The following is a 24,480-nucleotide window of genomic DNA, read 5'->3' as shown; positions in this document are numbered from 1 at the left end:
ATTTTGAAATCCTTGAGGAACAGGTTGGAAATGCAGTTAGTGGGCTGGGTGGCAGTAAGATGATGAACTGAATGCAATTGGATATATGAAGATGATAATGACAATGGCAAGTTTTAATTGTTAAGACAATTACGTATATAAAAACAATTCCAATACAGATGCCAACTGGAATAAAAATCTGTTTAGAAAGCATTTTGAAAGAAGAAAGTCTTTAGCAGGTGTCAAAAAGACAGCATGCCCATTTATTAGAGTCTTCTGCATGTGTGCCATCTGTACTTGCATGCAACAAATCAGATGGTAACCATCACTGTTGTAGACATGTGCTACCATTTTAAAGATAATTCTACCTATACTTGTACTGCACATTCAGGGTGCGTGTACATATTGATTCAGAAGTGTGCTACAAATGTTCAAACTCAAATGTATTAGAGGTCCATGTTCACCACTTAGTAGAGCTTCAGGAGACGTAGTTGTGTCACCATAAAAAATCTAGTTCTACTTAGATTGAAAAGCAGCTATCATTTCCACCACAATGAAACGTAGTTCCGTTTACACAAAAAGGAATAGTTCCTGCAGGTTTAGAAAGCCATGCATTCCTAAACTTCTATAAAATTAGTATACCAACCACAGATGCTACTTCGCTGTATCCTGCATACCTCTTAAAATGCATTTCTTTTACAATCAAATGATGCTGGGGTTTAGAAAGTGGGGTTTTTATATCGGGAGATGCAATTTCTAATCTGGTTTGTGACTAGGGCTTTGATTTTGAAAAATAGGATGGGAAGGTTCCACTAGTGCATTGGGTTAGTTGGCCTAGATTCAACTAACCCAATGCACTAGTGGAAGCCATCATAAGGACTCCTACTTGTTCAGTGGGGCTTTTCCTCACGCCTCCCCCAGATCTGCTCTGGAGGGTCAAGAAAATCCCCAGAGCTGCACACAGGAGGAGGGGGAAAGATTGGGTTGTTCTATCTGGCAAGCAGAAAAGTTCGTGCTGACAGAACAATCAGAAGAATGTGATGTTGATTTTCTCCCTGTGTGTATAACTTCAGTAATTTGGACCTTCTCTTTCAGTTTTGCCTAGACTATATCAAGATACGTCTGGAAGGTTTGTATTTCCCTATTCAAAGTTATAATTTGGGCAGCTAGCAGTGCTTGGTTTGGAATTATTAGTGTGCACAACAGCTGTACTAAATACTGAGAATGGTGGAACAATATGTATTTGGATTTGGAGTTTCAGATTTAATATGCTTACCACAGAAGATAAATCTTTAGCACCTTTTCACTGTTTGAAATATGGTAAGCCTAATTTACCATGTCCTGCCCTTGCTTTGCATATAATAGGCAAGAACAGGGGTAGACTTACCTGCTTTGAATGCAAAAGATTCCAGAATCAATTCCTAATATATCCCGGTAGGGTTGGAATAGTCCTGCCTGAAACTTGGGGAACCGCTGCCCGTCAGTGTAGACAGTACTGAGACAGATGGCCTGACTTGTAAACATTATTACAAGATGGGGATCTTGGATTTGAACTAAAGAAGTGTTGGTGACACTCACCCCTTCCACTGCATTCCTCTGTGTACCCCCAAAGTCACTCCAGAATGATAACGGGTTGTGGTGTGAGTGGGCTACAGAGAATGGCAGAAGCGCAGAATGTGCTCCTTCTGTGAGTGGAAGTTCTGCTTGCCCAGTTGCAGATCCAAGCTCCTGTGTTTGCTGCTGAATATATTGTTTTAGCCTTATGATCCAATATTTGTCATACCCATAGTAGACCCATTGAAATAATGGGTATTGAATATCATCACATGCAAATAGTGCATAACTCTTTAAGGGACAGTTTTCCCCCTTGTAAAGTAAAATTGGATGGTGCAGGGAATATATCTAATATTGTATGACTATTCAGTGGTTCCTTTTTTTTAAAAAAAAGATATTGGAAATAATAATCACACCTTAAGTATTAACTTCATGAATTTCAGTTTTAAAACTGTCAAGCCAGGCAGAGAGACACACTACGAGGGTAAATTTGATAGTAGCGCAAATATACCTATTGCAAATTTCAGAGTTAGAAACGTAGTCTGTCTTTGATTAACAGGTTTTATTTTCTTGAAATGCATACAAACGGTTACATTTTTCAGATAATGTTAATGTAAGTAACTCTGACCAAAATATGTTTTGAATCTTTCTAGAATCAGAAAACGATACTAGAGATATTTCTTTAAGAACATCTGACCTTACAAAGTGTGAGTGGTGTGGTGTTCGCAAGTTGCCAGTAGTTTTCCTGCAAACTATACCTGCTGCCTGTCAGAGCCTGAGATCCCAACTGAAGATGAACAGGCAAAAAGATAATGTCTGGTATGACTGTAAAGGTGCAAGTAAGTGAACCTTTGTATGGTATTGAAACTTAAGGTGGTTTAAAATATTTTGAAACAGATATGTGTTAGAGATGAGCTGTATTTCACCAAACATTATTTTGGTTTCTCTGAAAATGCTCCAATTAAATAGCACTAGGAAAAAATAGTCATATTTTGCCAGCACCAGAATTCAGTGGTACTTTTAGGTTAATAAATGGAGACTGTATATTTTTGTCTGGCATATTTAGAAAATTTTGTCTAGATCATGTTGAGGACAACATAGCATATTTTGCTTTTCCCAACTTCCTGAAGTTCTAAGTAACACACTGGTTTGGAATGTTTTATTGCAATTTTGCTGCATTTCTGGGAGTGACCCTCCCAAAGAATATCGGTGGAGGGGGGCAAAAGGGTTTGGCCCCCAGGAGTTGGCACCCCTGGTATGTGTTACGTCCTTTTTTTCCTGGGCAGGTTCTTAAAGGGATCTGTGGCCCAGAATAGGTTAGGAACCACAGCTCTCTCTTCTCTACTCAGAGATAATTGTGTGCGGCACAAAACTCTGTGGGTGCTGTTATGCTCAAGCTGCCCTTTTTTTTACAAAATAAAAATAAAAATGGGGTCACTATCTTAATACCACTCCCCCCCCCCCACTTGGGTGATCTTTGCTACCATTCCAGAGAATAGGAAAGTAGTTAAGCACTTGAGCTGTGGAGTAAAAAAGGGAGTGCCTGAACTGAGTTTGGTGTCCGTTTCTTTCCCTTTCCATCAGTCTCTTCAGCAACTTGCATGAGTAGCAATTGACATAATGTGCCCTACTCTAGCTTTTTCATGAGCATAACCTTTTCTTTAGAATGAGGCATTGAATTTTAGTTTTTTCCCCATTTATATGGCGGTTTCTTAAGAATACTTTCTTTAATTGGTTCAGCTAGGGACCTCTTAGCTGCGATTGTTATTCCTAGATATCAAACATTTTTAATATGCTGTAAGCTGTCCAGAGTGGCTGGGTGTAAATAATAAAATTATTATTGTCAGCTTTAAATTTTGAAAATGTAAGCATTATGGTTTTAAATGTATACTTTCATTGTCTCCTAACTCTTCCCCCCCCTCCATAGATCCTGAAGAACAATACATCATTTTAATTTTTGAGACGGGCCTTGATCCACATGCAAATGCAATATTTGAAAAAATAATCGTTGATATTGGTGTTAGGAACAACATTTCTGATTTTTTTGTGAAGATTACATTTGAAGAAGCAAATAGTAGGCTTGTGGCCTTTACAAAATCCTTTGAAGACACTTCTAGAGGAAGCACGGCTCATAAAGAAGGCAAAGCAAAACATGTACTACTCATTTTCTTCAAAATTGAATTAAAATGTTAAATAAGTTGTGAAGTCATTTGTTCAGAAATGCCCTTTGCAATGTCTGCTGCTTCCATGTTCTAGATAAATTTTATTAAAGAGAGGGCCAGAGTATATATTTTTGGATAGTAAAACTGAAAAAATGAAATGTTATCAAGTCAAAATATATGCTTTCCATATAACATATTTTGTCAATGTGATATTTCAGCTATTTTATGTCAGTATACTAAACAGAATATTTAGTCAGGTTCTGATCTTAACTTAATATCCTGGTTAATAAATTGATATTAAAATTGAATTACCTGTTTCACACATAATGGGGAATCTGGTTGAAACAGTCCAGGAAATCTGCACTGGAGGTGACATAGAGCAGGGAAGGGGAAGGGGTAACAGAGGAGGGTGCAGGCCTGGTGCTCATTGTCTGCACCATAAACCATGGTTTTAAGATGCTGGGAACATTACATCTCTATGTGCCCACTGAGTTCAAATTCATATTCTATTTGGTTTCAACAGGTAGTTTTATAGAAAGAGGGACATGCTGCGCTATTTGGGAATTGGAAAGGATTTTAATATTTTATGACTTTGGTACTGCATTGTAAATAAGTATTTTTCCCCCCCTAAGGTCTCTGAATCCAAAATGCAGCTGCGAAATGCAACACAATTCCAGTTTTTTGATGATGATGAAAGTGTTGAACCACATACAGTCTTTATAGGTCCTATAGAAAAGTAAGAGATCTTTCTGAGTGTTGTAATTATTTCCTAAATAACAAGTTCAGTATTTATTTAACTTTTTTTTTTTTGCAGGTTGATCGTTTATCCCCCACCTCCTGCAAAGGGTGGTATTTCTGTGACCAATGAAGACCTTCATTGCTTAAATGAAGGAGAATTTTTAAATGACGTAATCATTGATTTCTATTTGAAGTAAGTTGTTTGAGTGTATTGAAACCTTTTGTGGTGTCTGTCTAACTTAGGCAAGTTGATGGACAAACCTTAAATTCTAAATAAAGTATATCTGCCGAAACTATAAAGTTCTTACATTTGTCTACTTTTGTCTGCGTAGAATGGCCAGCATGTGGCAGTCTTTTCAAGAATAACAGGTCTTTAGAGGCAAGAATGAAAGCATTGTTTTATTTTGTTCTTGTTTCTCTTTTTCAAAATAAAGATATCTGGTGCTTGAACAATTGAAAAAAGAAGATGCTGATAGAATTCATGTATTCAGTTCCTTCTTTTACAAACGCCTTAATCAGAGGGAGAGGAGAAATCTCCAAGAAACCTCAAAACTTACGTAAGTTTGGTTAAAATATGTATTATAAAATTCCAATTTCAGCATGTCTCATCCATCCCCTGTGGGGACAATGGCATTTTAAAATATGAACTTCAGACTCAAGGCCCTCCCCTTCCAATATGGTTATAAGGAGCTTGAAAATAAAAATTTCCCATATGCCTCTGGCTGCACCAGAGAAGGAGAGGGAGGGAGCACACAAGCCACAGGGTCATGTACATCTGACCCAGATTAGGTAAAGGTACCCCTGCCCGTATGGGCCAATCGTGTCCGACTCTAGAGTTGTGCGCCCATCTCACTTAAGAGGCCGGGGGCCAGTGCTGTCCGGAGACACTTCCGGGTCACGTGGCCAGTTTACCTTCCCGCTATAAAGCGGTACCTATTTATCTACTTGCACTTAGGGGTGCTTTCGAACTGCTAGGTTGGCAGGAGCTGGGACCGAACGACGGGAGCTCACCCTGTTGTGGGGATTCGAACCGCTGACCATGCGATCGGCAAGCCCTAGGCGCTGAGGTTTTACCCACAGCGCCACCCGCGTCCCAGATTAATATGCGACAAATTCATTTATAAGTTGAGTAGAAGAACAGAATGGTACTTTTTATAAGTAAAAGCTGTATGATTTACCACTTGGCAATTCATTTTGACTTTTTAAAAATATTATTTCTGCCCAAACAACTGAAGATGCAGGAGAAATCCTAAACATCTTCACATAGCTGGTGCCACAAGATTGTGATAATAGTCAAATCCTCATTGTTGGAGAGGAGAATACATAAATATCACCTAAATATCAATCCTTGTGTTTTATATTGTTTTATATTGATGTGTTCGCAGAATTCAGCAGAAACGGCATGGACGAGTGAAAACATGGACACGACATGTTGATATCTTTGAAAAAGATTTTATTTTTGTTCCTCTTAATGAAGCGTAAGTAGAATTTGTTCTGCTATGACTGGTTGTGGGACTGTGTGTCTGTTATCTGAGCCATGTTCTCAACTATCATACTGTCCAGAAAACCCTGGATATCATCTGTATGTAACCCCATCTTCTGTGGGGCCTGAGTTATTACTCTCTCAATATACACACCTTTTCCCCAACTATCCTTTCCCCCACTTCTCTTCAACTGTCAGAACCATGAACTGAGTATTCTTCTTCCACCTCTCTGATGTCCTTGAAGATTCTCTTTTGGTTCAAGTCCCCCCCCCCCCCCTCATAGGGAAACTAGGTCTACAGAGAGATCCTTGCATAAATCACTTATCTGGGAAAATTGGAATAGGTGGTTGCATTACAATGCCGCTTCTCTATTTGTATGAAGGACACATTTGCTCCTGAGCAGTGCAGCTAGTATGGGCAAAACCAGCTGTCTTTTTGGTACAGACTGTTTTTATGATGAAACACATGCTAGGATTGCACAGGTCATTGGCTGTGTTTGCACGTAATGCTAAACCATGATGTAGTGCTATGAGGATGAGCTTGAATGAGCCCAAGCAAAGCATCAGGCACTCATGTGCACAGATTCCCCCATTCCCCTCCTGACCACACAGGAAGAGTACAATGCAATCGCATCTTAGCACATCTGACTTGCGCAATTTCAAATATATGCAGTTGAAGGCTAGCTGGTTGAAATCCCGCAAGGTTTTTTTGTGCTAGGTTTTCCTGGTGCAAAAAAAGCTTTTTAAGCTCTCTGCCTTGCTTCCCAAGCATAGCTGTCTCCTCTTCTTGGATCAGGGATGCACCTGTGAGATTTCGTGGGAACTTGGATGGCCCTGCAAGATCTCATAAGAGCCAATGTACCAGCTCCAAAAGCCCTAGGAAGTTCAGTTGGGGGTTCAGTTCTAAGGGTTTGAGTATATGTGTTTTTTGCCTATACACATAAGCTTTGAAATGGAACACGTAAGATGTGATTGCACTGTACTTCAGCAACATTTGGTTTCCCTTTTTACTGAATCCTGGCTTTGCATTGTGCTTGGTCAGGGATTCTGGTTTAAAACATAGTGCAATTTACCAGAAGTTTCCAGGAGGAGGCAATTTTTAAGTTTCCCTTTACAGTTTATACATACAATTATTGTGCCTTGTTCTCTAAATGTGACCACACTGTTTACATATCTGAATGCGTGAAACAGATGTCTATGATAAGAATGTAAATAACGAACAAATAATTTCGGAGTTATTTGATCTATACTAAATGAGTAATACATATATATGATGATAGCTGTTGAGTCAATTCTTAGTTTTGTTTTTGGTTCTTTTTCAGGGCCCATTGGTTTTTGGCTGTCATCTGTTTCCCTGGTTTAGAAAATGCAATATATGAGACCAATCCATACTACCACGAAAACGTATCTATGCAGGTTAAATCTTCCTCTTTGGATCAAGAAAGAAGCACTTCTTCTCCTGTACCTAGTGAATTGAATACATTACATCACTCCTCTTCATCTTTTACAAAGAAGGTGCTGAACAAGAAAAATATTGCAGCATTAACTGACACAAGCATAGAAGCCGGGGAGACTGAATCACAGTATTGCAAAAGAACCCCTTCTGTGAAAAGTGGCTTAAAAAAACTAAATCAGTTAAACAGCACCCCAGAAGGACTGAGAACTGTGGAATCTGTGTTTCATAAACATGACCATAGGATTTCAGAGGCAAATGGCATGCAAAACGAAGATAAAATTCACATCCAGGCTACGGGTATGTACTTTTGGCTATATATGTTTGATATTTGGAATTTGATACCTTATGACTGCTAATATAACATATTTTTTTCCTTTAAATAATTAAACTGCTAAAAAAAATCCCAGTGAATGATGGGGGGGAGTGGGGGAGTGTTGAGACTGTAGCACTGCTAAAACTAAGTGGGAGTTCAATATGGAGCATATCTTGTAAACAAAGCATATCAGGGATTGCTGGTGGGAATACCCTCTTCTGAGCATTGGCAAATAGCTGCCAGTGGCAGTAAACAATACTGTGCTAGATAAGCCAAGTATATGCTCACTATAAGACCACTTTCTAGATTCACATTAAGAATCCCGTTTCTTTAGAATCAGCCAGCCACTAATAAGATTTGTTCTACACATTTTCCTCCAGCTGTGCATCAAATGGTAACATTTCAGTGTTGCAAAAACACCAATGTAAGAATTTCAGCTGATCCACGGTAAATGTGCAGTGGTTGGTGAATCTTGGCTTGGAAAACTAAAAACTAAAATTTATATTTTCTTTAGTTAGAGCCGCAGAAAAGCTAATATAAATTTTGTTATAGATTTCAAATTTAGATTTTCTTCAGATCATCACTGTTTTGCTCCTTCTGGAGATTCAGATGTGGAATTCAAAGACCCCAATTTTCAAAATCAGAAATGCAATCAGTGATACCTCCTTAAGATACTAAGCTTTACTGGTTTCTAAAAATATGCAGCATTCAGTACTTTGTTGAAGTAATTCGTTGCTGAGGTAAATGTATGAGGAAGATGTCATACTACCCATGGGGCCTCTTTTAAAGGACTCACCCTGTATAGCTAGAGTCAAGTGATCAGCTTGTTTAGGGTTGCCATATTTCAAGATAGATTTTTTTTTAGGATGACCCCAACATTGTTGGGTAAACCTAAGCTTTTTGAGCTGTTTCCACAGCTTTTTTTATTGCGCTGCCACACGTCCAGATTTTCCCTGACATCTTGCTGATTTGGCAACACACACCCCCGACACCATTTTTACAACATATTTTACATAGTGAAATATGTGGTCCTGTTCACACATTTCAATAAACACTGTTTTAGTGCAGCATTCACAAGCTGCAGTGAGCCTTGGGCTGATGTGGATAAACTGAAAGTAAAAGCTACAACTTCTGAAATCCTACTGGCCACAAGGGAGGAAGGGAGAGAACAGAAGGTCCGAGCTCAAAGTTTGATGTGTGTTTTTTCCTACTTATGCACATTGCAAATCACACTAAACAAAAATATATCATTTCACAACTGGCGAAGAGTAAAACTGCCTACTTAGTTCTGATCAAGCAAACCATTTGATTTGTCCGTTTAAGCAGTTCTTGTATAGAAAGTGTTCATCTGCCTAATTCATAATAGCCAAACTGGCTCACTTCGAATGGGTGGACTCAATGCGAGTGGGAAGATTGTGACTGTTTACCTACCTACCTCCTCTAGTCCTGTTGCTAGCTAAGCCACTGTTTGGCTTAGGGTGTCATTTCAACCTGAGCTCCAAGAACAAACTTTGGCTGCAATTCCTGCTCTGTCTGGAGCAAGACAAATTACAAGCCCAGGTTCTGGCAATGCACTAAGCTAAACCACAATTTAGGTCACAATAGCAGGACCAGGGAAGGAGCAAAGTGGCTGCAATCTCCTCTCTGGGAATGCGGTTTGGCTTAATGTTATGTTGAACACACAACAGAAAAAATTGTTTCACGAGCTGACATCCTGCTGCTATGTTGCTGTGTGTGCTATATTGCTTCCCAGTCCGTACAGTAAGCTATGTCTCAGCACTGCTGTGAGATGTAATTTAGCTGAGTGTTTTTAGGTTGATAGCTGAGCCCAAAGTCTTGAACCCACTTGCCTGTAAATCCCGTTGAACTCAATGGGACTTATTATTGAATAGGCATGGATAGGATTGCACTGTTGGAAGTATAGATTTCAGTTAGACATTTGTTCTCATGTATGATGCTGACAAAAAAACATTTATTCCACTTTGTGGTTTACTTTTCCTGTCCAGAAGGTAATGTATATAATGTATATGTCTGTGGCAATTCTGTTTTCATTTTTTTTACTAATCGTTGTGGTTAATGCAGATGGTTTACAGAAAATTAGACTAAACTACAGTGAAGATTCAACTGACAGCACTAAACTCAATGAAGATGAACTAATAGATTTTTCAGAAGATCAAGATAACCAGGTAAAAAGTCTAAACAGCATTACAGTGGTACCTCGGGTTACATACGCTTCAGGTTACATACACTTCAGGTTACAGACTCCGCTAACCCAGAAATAGTGCTTCAGGTTAAGAACTTTGCTTCAGGGTGAGAACAGAAATCGTGCTGCTGTGGCAGCAGGAGGCCCCATTAGCTAAAGTGGTGCTTCAGGTTAAGAACAGTTTCAGGTTAAGAACGGACCTCCGGAACGAATTAAGTAATTAACCCGAGGTACCACTGTATATCTATTTCATACAGCATAGCATTTCTCCAGTACTTCTCTGGAGCACTTTCCATGGTTATGTTCCCAACTCCAGCCACTAGAAGGCGAGCTTTATCCATCATTGTAATCATCAAAAATTGAGCAGAAAGTGCTTCTTTGTTAAACAAAATTTCGGACTGTGTTAAAGTTTCACTTTAATGTGGAACTTGTTCCACATTACATGCACCAAGGGAATGTTGCTTTTCCCTTTTTTCCTCTTCTGTTATTCAAGGATATCAGTCCAGTTATATATTAAATGGCAGTCTTTATTTGAAGAGTTAGTAGTGTGGTTTGCAATTTCAAAGACTATACAGACTAATACTTACAGGCTGTCCTGTTCCTTCATCCAATGAGTTGTTTTTCCTTTCATCAGCTGTATATGTGAGGCATAGTGAGACTGGATGCAGGTCAGTAATTTCTACCTAGAGGGACTTCAGAATCTTTTTGAAAAGCATTTTCACAGCTGTTCAGGAAATAAAAATAGCCAAGAAAGAAGTTCTATCCTCATAGTCCTTGTGGTACACTTGAAATACTCTCATCCTGTGATACTTAGATTCTGAATGGGAAGATGGCTTGGCTTTATAGTCCTCCACCTAGAAATTTCTAAACATAACCATTTATCTTGCTTTTATATTCTTAAAATACTTTGTAATCTTTGTCTGGGTTATTTCTAGCCTTTCCTGTAGGTTTTCTTTTGGCTAGTTCTCCTGCCTTTATTCAAGAGCTAGAGGCAATCTACTGAGTGTAGTTTCTGTGTTCTGGGCAGCTTGAATTATATAGTCATATATAATTCATATATTTGCAGTCGTACTTGGATTGCACCTGCCTTGGTAAACAGGTCAGTTTTTCAGAAGGGTGAAGGGTCATTTGTTGTCCTCCAAGAAAATATTCACAGTGAAATATCTAAGCATAGCATAAAGGTGGAACTTCAAAACTTTGAAGTATCACACTTACCTGCATAAAGGCAGAAATGTATATAGCCCATTACATTGCATTGCAGGCTGCAGAGATTACTGCAGAAATGGAAACCATATTATTTGTGTGTGATGATTTTCCTCCCATCATTATATGATGTGGGGGTTTTCTGTACTGATAGGTTCATTTGGTTTCTAAGTTCTAATTTCTAGATAATGTTTCTCCTGGAACAGAATAATTGCTTCCTGATTTTATTACAAGGAGTAGTTCAAATACAGGTTGCGGTCTTTGCTGCACAAAAAGTTTAAATTCTTTTTCTCCACTCCCGCCAAACTCGGTTACTTAAAGAAGAAAAGTTCATTGGCTCTTTCTCTCTCTGTCATTGGTCCCAGCTTCACCTACTGCCTTTGCCCAACCAATCCCAATGTGCACCAGCCTCAAGGCCTGTAACATAAAGGGCATGAGTAGGGGAGGGAGCTAGCATTTTGCCTGAGTCCTATAACCACATGGATCATGCCACCTTGCTGTATATGTAATTCTAGCTTCTCCTAGGTTTCTTAAGATAGAATCTTACAAATACATATTTTCTATTTTAGGACAACAGCAGTGATGATGATGGTCTTGCGGATGATCATTGTAATTCAGAATTGGGACAATGGCATCTGAAGCCAACTATATGTAAACAGTAAGTTTTGAAGTGACACATTTATGGCTTTCCATTAATAATCACAATGTGTCTTCTTAATCCAGTGTTCTTTTTGTTCCCCTGTTCTGTCATTTCCAAATTTAGAGCTCAATTTTTTTTAAAAAAAAAATCCTGCTCTGGTCAGGCAGGATTTGAACATTGTAAATAAGCTTGTATAAAATCTCTGCTTTTTCATTCTTTCAGAATTTAGCTTACTCAACCTCTTTTTCTTCATTTGTCAAATCTGGGTTTACAAAAGAATTAATATACATTGTAACGTTATTATGACTTATGTTTGCTGTAAGTATCTGCATCACCAGTGAAGTATTCTTAACAGTCTGCCTGCTCCACCAGAGAGAAACGTGTTAATGTTTTAAGCTTTTAGAATATCGCATTCAGAGCTACTGTGACTCTGTGCCACAGCCTGGCATGGATTGTCTCAAGCAGATGGTGGCTCAAGTATCTTTCTATCCAGCTCGAATCCAAAGGCTTAACGGTCGATGTAATACTACTTCAGATATCAGCTTTGCTTAGCAAAAAGGGCACAACTACTTTAATATCCACATATTTTAGGCTATGGCTCCTTATGTTGCTAACCAGTTCCTTAAATTTGCTTTTTCAATAGAAATTTATTATTATTATTATTATTATTATTATTATTATTATTATTATTATTAGTCACTTGATTTTTTTTCAGTTTTGCACCTTATGTGTAAGCTGTTCTTAATATGTTGTTCCTCTTAAATGTTTAATGGGCCAAAAATAGAGTAACTGATATGGGTAAATATAACTGTACATAATTCTTTTCTATGCTTGAAAAGTCCTACCAGTGAAGTGCTTGGGGAATATAATTGCTATACTAATGCAGGATCTGACCCTTGGAATTGCTGCTGGATAGCTATCCTTGTACACACACCGGGGCTACATTTGTTGTATAGTTGTTAATTACCTTCCAGCTTTAAGAATTAGGTAGATTATTTAGCATTGTGGCTCTACAGTTGAGCTGTGACCGACTTATTATTTCCTCTCCATCATGAAGTAATTATATTACCTTCAGCACTCTTTCAAAACCTCAACTTCCATCTGCCTTATAAGAATATAAAGAGTTGGACATAAACTTTTCTCTTTGCAATAATAGTAGGTGATTAAAAATGTAGGCATATTTATGCAAATCTAAATCCACTTGCTTTGAGATATACAGGTTAGAGGGAAAATGAAGTAAAGTTCTGATCTTTCGAGTGTAGTTCTGGGTCTTGTCTAGACAAGGGATTAAGGAACCTGTGGTCCTTCAGAGGTTTTTGGACTCCATCACTCAGTGGGATGGCCAATATGACCAATAGTCAGAGAAGAATGGAGTTTTCATTCAGCAACATCCTGAGGGCAGCAAGCTCCCTCCCTGTTCCTGATCTAGTCTTATATTGTAATGAAATAATACATGTAAATGGCTGCTCAAATTATTTGTGTTTAGTCTTGTCTTAAATCTCATTGTAATTTACTTTACATTCATGTAGCATTTACAATGAAATGAAAGCAAAATGCAGTATAGCTTTTAGGTGGAGTGAAGCAAAAACTGTGACTTCTTCCTCGGTGCACAGATGTGAAGAAGAAAAAAGACACTTCTACTGTGTATGGATCATGAAAGAAATCTACTTCTTTCTTTTTACACATACCTGTGAGAGCTATATGAACCTTCATCAAATAATATCATTTCCTTGTTTTAACACTGTGGCATATGCAAAATTCTAATGAGACCAAAACAATTTGCTTTCTTGTAGGCCTTGCATTCTGCTCATGGATTCATTGCGAGGGCCTTCCCGATCAAACGTCGTTAGAACACTACGGGAGTAAGTAGTTGACCTCTCAAGCAAAACCTTTTCAGTCAATCCTGGAACATCCCATAAAAGCTTTTTTCTCATCCTCTTGATTTTATATTGCAGATACTTGGAGGTGGAATGGGAAGTCAGGAAAGGCACTAAAAGGAGTTTCTCCAAAGATGTTATGAAAGGCTCAAACCCTAAAGTGCCACAGCAGAACAACTTTAGTGATTGTGGAGTTTATGTGCTACAGTATGTGGAGAGCTTTTTTGAGGTGAGATTACTGGTATTTTTAGTTTAAAATTTTAGGGACATTGAAATTATCAAGCTTAATTTAGCCACCATGCACATTTCTAGAGCCGGTGGATGGGAGTCACCTAATGAACTCCATGCAGCTGGGCTTTCTATACAGTCATACTGTGGTTCTTGAACAGAATCCGTCCCAGAAGTCCGTTTCACTTCCAAAAAGGATAGAAAACCAAGGAGTGGCTTCCGATTGACTGCAGGAGCTTCCTGCAGTCAATAAGAAGCTGCGTCGGACATTCAGCTTCCAAAAAAAAACATTCGCAAACCGGAACACTCACTTTTGTGGTGTTCGGGAGACAAAACGTTCAAGTCGCAAGGCGTTTGGGATCCTAGGTATGACTGTACTCTCTTCCCCCATGTGCTCCCTGCTACCCCCACAGTGGGGGAGGGGGGAGGGATCATTCAATCTGGCAAGCTCGGGCAGGCGAAATGTTCATAATAGCCAAAAATAGTGGAATTCAGTGTCACGCTATCTTGCTTTCTTTGTGGAATATGGCATTTTATGCAGAGCTAATCACTTTTTTCAGACATCTGAACGGAAGCTCATGTACCCAGGGACATTGGAAGCAGTGCTTGTATGCACCTCTTGGCCCTGTCTCCACATTTTTCTACCTCCATGGCTTTTATTTTACAATGATTAGAGGTAGTTAACAAGCTGCAGTACAGCATTTGTAAAAGACCAGTTAGTTCCCAATGTTATGATTGCTTTGGATTTGATAAGGCAACTTCTGCCTATCTTTGCCACATTCTCAGTGGGCTGCTGTGTCAGGATGACTAGCTGGCGGCAGCACCTATTATAGGTTAAATTAAGAAGAATGAGCAAGAGTGTAACTTGCTCCACAACATAGAATAATGAGAATGGCTGAATCCTAGGATTAATGCTTCTGTTGATACTTTGTTTTGTTTTGTTCTATAGCTTATATAAACATGCACACATTTAATGTTCTATAAGTTATATAAACATACACATATTAAATGTAAAGTAGCTTTAAAATGCTGTGGGGCCTCTAGTTCCCCAGTGTGCCTTGAACTAGTTTATAGATGCAAATGGATTAAGTACACATTTAAATTGTGTAGTGAGGTGTCAGTAGGAACCCTTTCCAATGCATGTTGTATTGTGCTGAGTGTTGGAGCTGTACAATTCTTTGCAGGTGGTGATCCAACATGAGCACTACAACAATGGCAGATAAGCAAACCTGTGCTCCACTTGTGACCAAAAAAACACACACCTCACTCCCTTTTGCCGTATTGTGTGAGCCTGTGCAAAAGTTATCTAGGGCATTCTGGTAGAAGACTATAAACTGCTTCTAACGATAGATTAATCTGTAAGGTGTGAGCAAGACAACCTTCCTGCTTCCCTTATTAAGCCAGCATTCTAGCCTAATGCCCCGGGTCTACAGAACATTGTCACAGCTTTATCCTGGCCCCATCCTCACTATTCACTTAAAGCAGTATCGTGCCACTTTAAACAGTCACGGCTTCTTCCAAAGAATTCTGGGAATTGCATTTTGTTATGGGTGCTGAGAGTTGTTAAGAGACCCATAATTCCACTCATAGAGCTACAGTTCTTGAGAAGACAGATTGACTGTTAAGCCACTCTGAGAATTGTAGATCTATGAGGGGTATTGGGGTCCTCCTAACAATTCTCAGCTGTGACAGGCTACAGTTCCCAGAACTCCATGGGGGAAGCTTTGACAGTTTAAAGTGTTATGACACTGCTTTAAATGTATTGTGCAGATGGGACCTTAAGAAAGTAGCTGAATAGAACCAAATATAGTAACCAATGTTTCAATGTAATCAAAGCTAGTTTAGCTAAGCTAGTTTATGCAGTCCGCTCATGAAGACCTTGTACATTTCAGCAAGCAGAAATAAATATAGTTTTTATTGTTTTGTTGAGAATTTCTGTATGATTGTTTTCTTTAGAAGTATGTTGTACTATGTGTATGCTCTTTTAAGAGGAAACTGGAGGAAGGGCAGAAATGCAACAAATCTGGCATTTTCTGATATTCTTAATTTTTGAATACGTCATATAAAAGTCATACATTATAGGCCCTGTTGCTATAAACCTGCTTCTTTTGTCTCTACTAGACTCCTATTCTAAGTTTTGAACTACCAATGAATTTAACAGACTGGTTTCCTCGCCCAAGAATGAAAACAAAACGGGAAGAAATACGAAACATAATCCTGAATCTACAGGAACAGCAGAACAAAGAAAAGAAGGGACAGAAGGACACTAATTTGGCAGAGAAATCTTTTCAGGAAGGCATAGAACAATTGATCAGCAGCTGTTCAGACTGAATATTTTCTGTTGCATGTTATGGCTACATTTTAAAAAAACAACACAATCTTGAAATTTACCATATCCTCATTGCCCAAACTAAGGACTTGGAGTACTATCAACTGAAACTTACTGTTGATGCTTATAAATGTATGTCATTAATTAAACAGATTCCCCTCAATATATTAACTAGACAAATCTGTATATATGTTAATTAGTCCAACCTTTTTCAATATTTGTAATTAAGTTTTTCACTACATAGAAGACCTTTTGTTATGTATTTCTGTTAATAGAACTTAATAGAAACTTCTAGACACAAAGCAAATAAAGAAGATATTTATAGGATGAATTGGTTAACTCTTTCTGTGTTTAAGTAAAGTTGTCATTGAACATTTCCCAGTAAGACTTCTGTAATGCATGGGGAATACCTATGTAGCAAGGTGATCAAACCCATACTTTGATTTACAGTTGCCATATACAAGATCTGTCTGCTTCAGCTATGTACAACAATATAAGAATGTGTCTAAATGCATTGTGTTTCCATGGTGAGGAGTTTGCACTTTGAATCCGAGTGCCAGGCAGTGTAATCTTTAGTAAAGGACACTTCAGATAATGAAAGAAGGAACTTCACAAGTGCTTGGAATAATGCTGCTTTATGACCACAAGTTTACTCAAGCAGTATTTAATACAGTCTGAAACAGAGCTTAAGTAATACTGTTGAATCCTTTTTGGGGGCGTGGCTCCCGATCGTTGTTCAACTGTATTTTGACAATTCTTTCATTATAAAATTGTATTTTTTGTAAGTGTGCTTGGAAATAGCAGCAAATTGTCCACATTACATTTTCTGTGTCAGAATTCTGAATGTGCATTCATATGTGCTTTATCTATCTGATGGAACATTTCTTAAATGTACGAGTACTATTTTTTTGTATTGTCCAGAAAACCAAAATATTGCTAGATGTCATTGCTTGCTTGCTTCCTTCCCCCCTCAATTTTAAGTAGAGTTATCTTCCAATACTGAGACAACTTGTTGGCATATTTCCACGATGTAATTTGATTTTTAAATTACGTTTCAAGAAGTACAGCCTTATGATGCCAGCTTTTCTAAAAAGTCCAAAAGAAATCAAGTCTCTTCCATAACTCCTTAAATATTCACAAGGTATTGATATTGAAAACTGGGGAACAGAAACTCCTTTGCAGATACGTTTTGGTGTAACAATGCTTTTGTCCAAAAGAGACTTTGAATGGGAGGAAATATACCGTTGGAATATGCTGAGTTTTAGACCATCATGACTCTGTATGTCCTTTTAACCTGTATACACAGGATTTTTTACTTTTGCGTCGGTTCTTGATTTTTACAGCAGTGTCACCCGCTCAGTACACCTTTTTGCTTTTGTTTTTACGCGCAGCTAGTTCTGATATTACTTTGTCCAAAGAGGAAGACCAAGTGCAGTACTGTTTGGAGCTGTAGTGCAGCACACAAAATTGCTTCTGTCTAATTGGCTTCAATTTAAGGAGCCCAGCTTTAGGATTGCAGCCTTAGGTTTTCCATACCTTCCCAATATTTGCCGTGGTCAGACCAGCTGTAGAACCCTCATGGCATTGTCAGTGTTACACTCAAGAAATTCATAGGGATAACTTGTGACTGAAGAAACAACTCTTGGCATTAGATATAAAAGCGCACAAGTGGCACTAATGATCCAGCATTTATGCCTCAAAATTGAGAATTACTAGTCATTTTTTAGAAAGCTAGCTAGAGTAAAACCTAAAAAGGATTGACAACAAATGTAAACATTTGTTGGTGTGGCAAAATAATAATAATAGTACTTCTTGAACAAGTTATATTAGAAGAGTAGACTTAGCAAAATGCATACCAACCTGGGCAAGGTTTTTTGTTGAAATGATTTTTTAAAAAAACAAAAACAAACAGGTTGTGGTATACTTTAGTTCTGATTACATGGTTCTGTTTTTCAGAATGTCCTGGAGCTTGTATTCCTTTTCAAGATGTGAAGAATGCAATGTTTCTCTTAATATTATGGTAATGGATCAGTCATGCAGCAACCTGATACACATGTTGATATAGGAAATTTATTTTTTTAATAAAATGGTCAAAAACAAGTTTGAAGACCTTGGGTAATTTATGCTGCATGTTGCCTAAGCTTTAATCCTGATTTGTTTCTACAGTGTATTGAAAAACAACAGCACATGCTCCTCTGACATTAATCAGCACCTGAGTTCAAGTATAAAAGTCGAGCTGAAATCCTATACAGAGAAACCAAAGGAGGGAATGCACCAATAGAGGCTGCAGTCCAGAACACACTGGCCTGGGAATAAGTTCCATTGAAGTCAATGAAGCTTTCTTCTGAGTAGACATACACAGAGGTGTACTCTTAGTGGGTGTGTTTATAAAAATACATTCTTGCCTGCATAATAATGCCTTTAAGACAGTATGACCTGTATTCGTTAAAAGCAGCATGAATGAGTTCTTCAGATAAAGCTATCAAATAGCTTACTAATTAGATGTCTCTCTTGTATTGGTTTTCATGTTGGATAGAATAACTGTTAGGAATTCTTATAAAAGTTTTAGGTTACTTAGCATGAAAAATGTATGATGTGCTGGTAAACATTTGCTAGAGGCAGAAGGAGAGGTGACATTTAATATTCCCTTGTGGCATTCTTTATTTTTCTTGCTGAGAGAATTGCCTGCTTACACTTAAAGAGTGCAGAACGTTTGGGGAATATTCTAAAATGAGGTCCCGTTAATCTAGTGTAACAGGACTTTCCTTTTTATTTAGATGTTTGTATCTTTCTTTCCCAAAGGCTCCGTGACAAGTTTAGCTGAAGAAACATTTCAGACACCCCTTTTAAAATGTGAGATGGTGCTCAAAGCAGGTTTTTATAAAATGATAGGAAAAGTGTGGGGGCGGGAGTGGGAAGACACTTGTTTGAGAAACTTTATGCACCAGCTTTCATGACCTCTAAAAATTCTCCCAAGCATTGTATGCTTTAATATTTTCCTCTTGTTTTCAGTAGATGTTCCCTGTTGGTTTGGTTTTGCAAATGGAGAATGTAGTATTGTTGTTACTTTCTCAACCATCCCTCTTAAGGCTTGGTTTCCAGGCCCTTTCTCATGCTTGCCCTCCTCTGCACACATCCCAGCTTCTCAATATCCTCCTTTAATTGTAGTGCCCGGAACTGGACACAGTACTCCAGGTGGGGTATGACTAAGGCATTCATTTTGCTTGTTTTGACCCAGTTCTCCAATGTGTTACTCTTCTCTTGAATCCTGATTCTGTCTTCTGCAGTACAAGCTACCCATTCCAGTTTGGTGTCATCTGCAAACTTGATGAGCAGCCCCTCCGTTCCTTCATCTAAGTCATTTATAAAGATGTTGAGCAACACTGGGGCCAGGATAGATCCCAGCGGTGTCATACTTGTCACTCCCCCCCCCCCCCAGTATGGTGAACCATAAGTACAGTGCTTTACAATTGCTAAACAGGCAGCAAAACCACCAAGATCTATAGCAATTTCCAAGTGGTCCAGAGATAAACAACAAAGTTTGGGAACCGCTGATCTAAACACATCTTGCTTGGAGGCAAGTCCCAACACTTTTACTTGAACTTACTACAGTGCCAGTGTATATAGAATTCTGGCTAGGAAAATTTCCTCATTCTAGGAAGCCTTTCTGAATACTGCTAGATTTCATTTTGTCGTAAGAAACCAACCCTGGCAATTTGTGTTAGAATTGGTAGTCCCAAGTATTAGGTCGAAGAGTTAAAAGTGAGTATATTCACCTTTGAAATCATTTGAGTTGGTGGAGTATGTACAACTAGCATGCATTTCACTACTTAAATTTTATTTCTAATTTTCTTGTTCATTTTTGCCCTTTAGTTTGATCTGTTCCTTCCCTTGTAACATTAGAGAACTTTTACAGAAACCAGACATTCTTGTGGGCCAGTAAACCAAGGCAGCATTTCCTTTTTCATTGGAGTATTTGGGTAGAATGTACTCAAGTCTATAAATAATGCATCAGATTACTCATTCTCACCTTTCCTTGTAAAGCACTACAAAGATTTTCCTTTATAGCATTAAAACCAAAGCTGGTCAGAAGAAAGCATACTACGTTTTTTCTTTTTTTTTAAAAAAAAGCAGAAACATGAACTTTTGCTCAGAATAGAGTCATTGAAATGAATGGCTACAACCAACTTGTTTCATTAATTTAAGTGGGTCTACTCTGAGTAAAGATTAGTTGAATGCAGACTATTGTGTACTTTGTCCAAAAATTTAACCAATCTGGTTGGAGCGCATCTTGCCTTTTTTGAGTTTTGTTTGTTTCCTAAATACAAACTTTATAAAAAGAAGTAGTGTTGAGTCCTTTCTTCAAATTCTTGAAAGGAACTTAGGACTACAGCTTTTCCTATACAGTCAAATCTTGGTTGTTGAACTTGGCCGTTCAACTTCTGAAACGTTCAACAACTGAAAACGGAAAGCGGAAGCCTCAGTACAATAGGAAAACTCAAAACAGAAGCCACGTAGAACATTCGGCTTTCAAAAATCGTTCGAAAGCCGATGCAGTTACTTCTGGGTTTTTGGCGTTGGGAAGCCAAAACGTTCAAAAACTGAGCCGTTCAAGAACTGAGGTTTGACTGTATTAAAAAGGGGCAATTGGATCATGTAAACTTCAAGAATTCCCTTGCAGGGTTCTACACACAAGAGCACATAAATATTTAGTGGGTACCAAAGTGTGCCCTTGTTCAGGGTGCCATATTAGCACAGTCCACCACTATAAGTGGGATTGACCCTGTCCTTCCTTTTGAAGTGCAACATGAGTTGCAATTTAACAGCACTCTCATGTTAGTGCCTGCCAATAATTGTACTTCTAGTGGGAAAACCCATTCCTGGCCTGCTTCCAAAATGTATATGGAGAAGCATATATTTGTAGGACATTGCTACAACTGGAATAACCCCAAGCATACCACAGGTTTGTCACACAAGATGGTTCCTGGGGCGGCAGCAGTTCTGGCCTTAAAAAAAGAATGGAACTGAGCGATTTATATACATTAAAATACATTACGCTGCAGCAAACTATTTCCTCTTATGCATCCTGCTTGAGCCCTTAAAACAAAACAAAACACTATAGAGCAAATTTAAAACAACTCTTTTAAATTCCATAGATGCTCTACATACCACTTCGTAACATAAAATACTCATAGTGGTGAAGCCTGCTCATGAACTATGCAGCAGAGAAGAGCACCAGAGCACACATGACATTAAATGCATCATAGCATTTAACAGGCAAATTTTAAGCAAATGCTAATAGCATCAACTGTGCAGGGAGGACGGCTCATCATAACCCAAGTTTCAGCAAGTGTGTGAGTGTTAACCCTTTATTTGAGTGCTACAGCCCTGAATAAGATTCCTCCTCTGTTGCTCTGTGCATTGTGAGGAAATCCTGATGCCAATTAGCAGCTTTCGGGGAGGAATTTTATTCAGGACTCCAGCACATTAATAAAGACTTAAATTCTCTCTCCACACCTATGGCAACCTGAATAATTACCAAACCTCCAAATCCATGGGATTCCCCACCCCTACTGTATGATAATACGATATAATTTTGGCCCAGGCAGAGTTGGACAAAAAAGGGGGGGCAGTGGTGGGAAATAGATGTGATTTTCTCTTCTGCCTGCCACAGTTTATATATTTTGCTTGCTACAGCAGTTTTACTATGATTTTTGTGACGTTAATAGTTAAGTGCCATCCTGAAGGATGAAGATACTGTGGTATGAAGGGTTAATTTGGGGAGTGAGGTTGTAGCTGTGGTACCTTGCCTGTTAAAATTTTAAAAATTATTGCTGTTTGCTTGCTCTGTTAGTGAAACCATTGGCTTTTGGGTCATTGGTAGCTTTTGGATGATAACTGCTCTAGGAACCCTTCAGTATTGTAAATTTATACACAATTGACACAAGGGAAAATAAAAATAACCAAAGACCATCTATGTCCTGTAAAGTTCCCATTAACAAGATGCTCTGTGATTCCCTCTGTGTGTGCCAGTAAACAAATGAAGGCTTTTTCTAGCCTAATAGAGGTCATCACCTAAGGTTGTTGGTATGTGACAGGGAACTAAAAAGAAAAGTGGGAGTGGCATGCAAAACAAGGCGGAAATAACCTTGCACTGACATCACAGAAATGGGTCACCCACTTTAACCATCCCAGCAATAATTGTTTTGTTATGTGAATGCCATGTTATGTGAATGAGGAACATAATTAGCTGCAAAGCATGCCTTTTGTAAGAGTCCTGCCCAAACACATCTCAGAAACTGCTTTTGGAAAGCCTGAAGTGAAACTATTCAGTCTTTGAATTGTGAACTTTGCTTGTTAGCTTTTTATTTTAGAAATGGGATTTCTACTGCACTCCTGTGACAATGGGCATGGGAAGAAAAGGTGTTCCATTGATCCTGCATTCTAGGCCAAAGAGGAAAGTATTCTTTGCAAGAATGTGCAGGTCAGCTTTGTAGCTGAAAGCGCCACTCTGCGTCCCACAAAGATGAAAAGAAAAAGAAAACAAACTTGCTCAGAGCTGGTTTCAATAACACAGGAAATTCTGGGCTGGACAGTGGATTTATTGCCTTACTCTGCTCAAACAGCATGAGTCCTACTTGCTCCGAGCTTCCTTCCTTCCTTATGTATCTCCCTAATAAATACCCACATTGAACATCTATCCTTTCTCTCCTAATGTTCCAAAAGTGTTTGTTATTGCTACAGATATTCATTCATCTCAGAAACCTGTATGTCAGGACAGGAAAAACTTCTTCTTTTTTTTTTTTTTTAAAAAAAGAAGGGTTGGGGAAGGGAACGTCAGAAACCCACATTTGGGTGAACAAAGAAAACTCAGTCTTCACTTCCTAAATATATTGAATCACAAAAAGAACCTCAAAATACCCAGGCACAGTGGTAAAGGTAAAGGTAAAGGTACCCCTGCCCGTACGGGCCAGTCTTGCCAGACTCTGGGGTTGTGCGCCCATCTCACTTAAGAGGCCAGGGGCCAACGCTGTCCGGAGACACTTCCGGGTCACATGGCCAGTGTGACATCGCTGCTCTGGCGAGCCAGAGCTGCACACGGAAACGCCGTTTACCTTCCCGCTGGTAAGCGGTCCCTATTTATCTACTTGCACCCGGAGGTGCTTTCGAACTGCTAGGTTGGCAGGCGCTGGGACCGAACAGCGGGAGCGCACCCCGCAGCAGGGATTCGAACCGCCGACCTTTCGATCGGCAAGCTCTAGGCACTGAGGCTTTAACCCACAGCGCCACCTGCGTCCCAGGCACAGTGGTACCTCGGGTTAAGTACTTAATTCGTTCCAGAGGTCCGTACTTAACTTGAAACTGTTCTTAACCTGAAGCATCACTTTAGCTAATGGGCCTCCTGCTGCTGCTGTGCTGCCGGAGCCCAATTTCTGTTCTCATCCTGAAGCAAAGTTCTTAACCTGAGGTACTATTTCTGGGTTAGCGGAGTCTGTAACCTGAAGCGTATGTAACCTGAAGCGTATGTAACCCGAGGTACCACTATACATGGAAAGACAGGGAAAAAATACTAAATATAATATTTCACAAAATATTAAAATACATGGGCTGCTGTAGCTGCGCACAAGCTTTGTTGGTGTTGTGCTAGATAAAACCTCTGCATTCTTTGCGTATGATCGTGGTGTGGGTACCGATTGTCTTCTTTTCTATGGGGGGGGGGCTGAAGCGATGCTTTGCCATGCAACACACTCGGAAGATTAGACTCGTGCGGGCAGCCAAAGGGACGACAAGGCGAGAGCCCTGAGCAGGGAGCCTCTGCTCTCTGAACACCCCTCCGAGTCCTCCTGCCCCGGAGCAGATCGCTCGCGTTCTACTTCTTGCATGTCTGATTTAGAAGTCCGAGGAAGGGCAGCGAACTGGGCAGGCGACTTCGGCGCCGCTTACTGAGCACGCTCGACCGGGTCCGCGCATGCTCAGCATCCCTCGGCCAGGGAGGAGAGCGGACCAGCGCCGCTCCAAGTTGCAACTCCGGCCGGCACCAGGCGCTTCCTCCTCCTCCTCCCTCTCCTGCCGTGGCGTCAGCGGAGGCCCCGCCCCGGCCCGGCCGCTCTCGGCTCCCAGGAGCGCCGGGGCGGAGCTGCGAGGAGCAGCAGCAGCCGCGCAACGCCCGGGCCGAGTCGGCATCAGCTGGGGACGAAGCGCGGCGGCGGCGGCGACGGCAGGTAAACTGGGGGGCCAGACGGAGAGCCCCGCGCTCTGCCTTCCTCCCTCCCGGCTCAGAAAGCCGGCGGCTGCGCTGCTGCCCTGTCCCCCCT

General features: G+C 39.7%; 2 protein-coding genes across 7 annotated transcripts in view; both read left to right on the top strand.

The window, feature by feature from the left end:
• Window positions 1–18,265, top strand: part of SENP6 (SUMO specific peptidase 6) — a 46,529-nt gene extending 28,264 nt beyond the window's left edge. For both annotated transcript variants that reach the window (XM_081904859.1, XM_081904858.1), the window contains 13 exons: window positions 1,075–1,108; window positions 2,187–2,372; window positions 3,461–3,687; window positions 4,328–4,431; window positions 4,510–4,626; window positions 4,868–4,990; window positions 5,819–5,911; window positions 7,239–7,669; window positions 9,768–9,871; window positions 11,661–11,749; window positions 13,525–13,593; window positions 13,687–13,837; window positions 15,958–18,265. In XM_081904859.1, coding sequence (XP_081760985.1) covers window positions 1,075–1,108; window positions 2,187–2,372; window positions 3,461–3,687; window positions 4,328–4,431; window positions 4,510–4,626; window positions 4,868–4,990; window positions 5,819–5,911; window positions 7,239–7,669; window positions 9,768–9,871; window positions 11,661–11,749; window positions 13,525–13,593; window positions 13,687–13,837; window positions 15,958–16,167 — 1,938 coding nt within the window. In that variant the 3' untranslated portion in view covers window positions 16,168–18,265. The remainder of the gene's footprint in view (window positions 1–1,074; window positions 1,109–2,186; window positions 2,373–3,460; window positions 3,688–4,327; window positions 4,432–4,509; window positions 4,627–4,867; window positions 4,991–5,818; window positions 5,912–7,238; window positions 7,670–9,767; window positions 9,872–11,660; window positions 11,750–13,524; window positions 13,594–13,686; window positions 13,838–15,957) is intronic.
• A 5,966-nt stretch (window positions 18,266–24,231) lies between these two features.
• The window catches only part of MYO6 (myosin VI), a 112,970-nt gene continuing 112,721 nt past the window's right edge, over window positions 24,232–24,480 (top strand). For 2 of the 5 annotated variants that reach the window (XM_081904850.1, XM_081904849.1), the window contains exon 1: window positions 24,259–24,387. The gene's annotated coding sequence lies outside the window, so the exon portion shown is untranslated. Of the gene's footprint in view, window positions 24,388–24,480 lie in introns of all 5 variants that reach the window. The other 3 variants (XM_081904852.1, XM_081904851.1, XM_081904853.1) reach the window with 2 other exon arrangements.

Source organism: Podarcis melisellensis (assembly GCF_964234715.1).
Source record: "Podarcis melisellensis genome assembly, chromosome: 3".
In the NCBI taxonomy this organism is placed as follows: Eukaryota; Metazoa; Chordata; class Lepidosauria; order Squamata; family Lacertidae; genus Podarcis; species Podarcis melisellensis.
The sequence above is the reverse complement of the archived record's forward strand: the minus strand, read 5'-3'. Positions and strand labels throughout refer to the sequence as shown.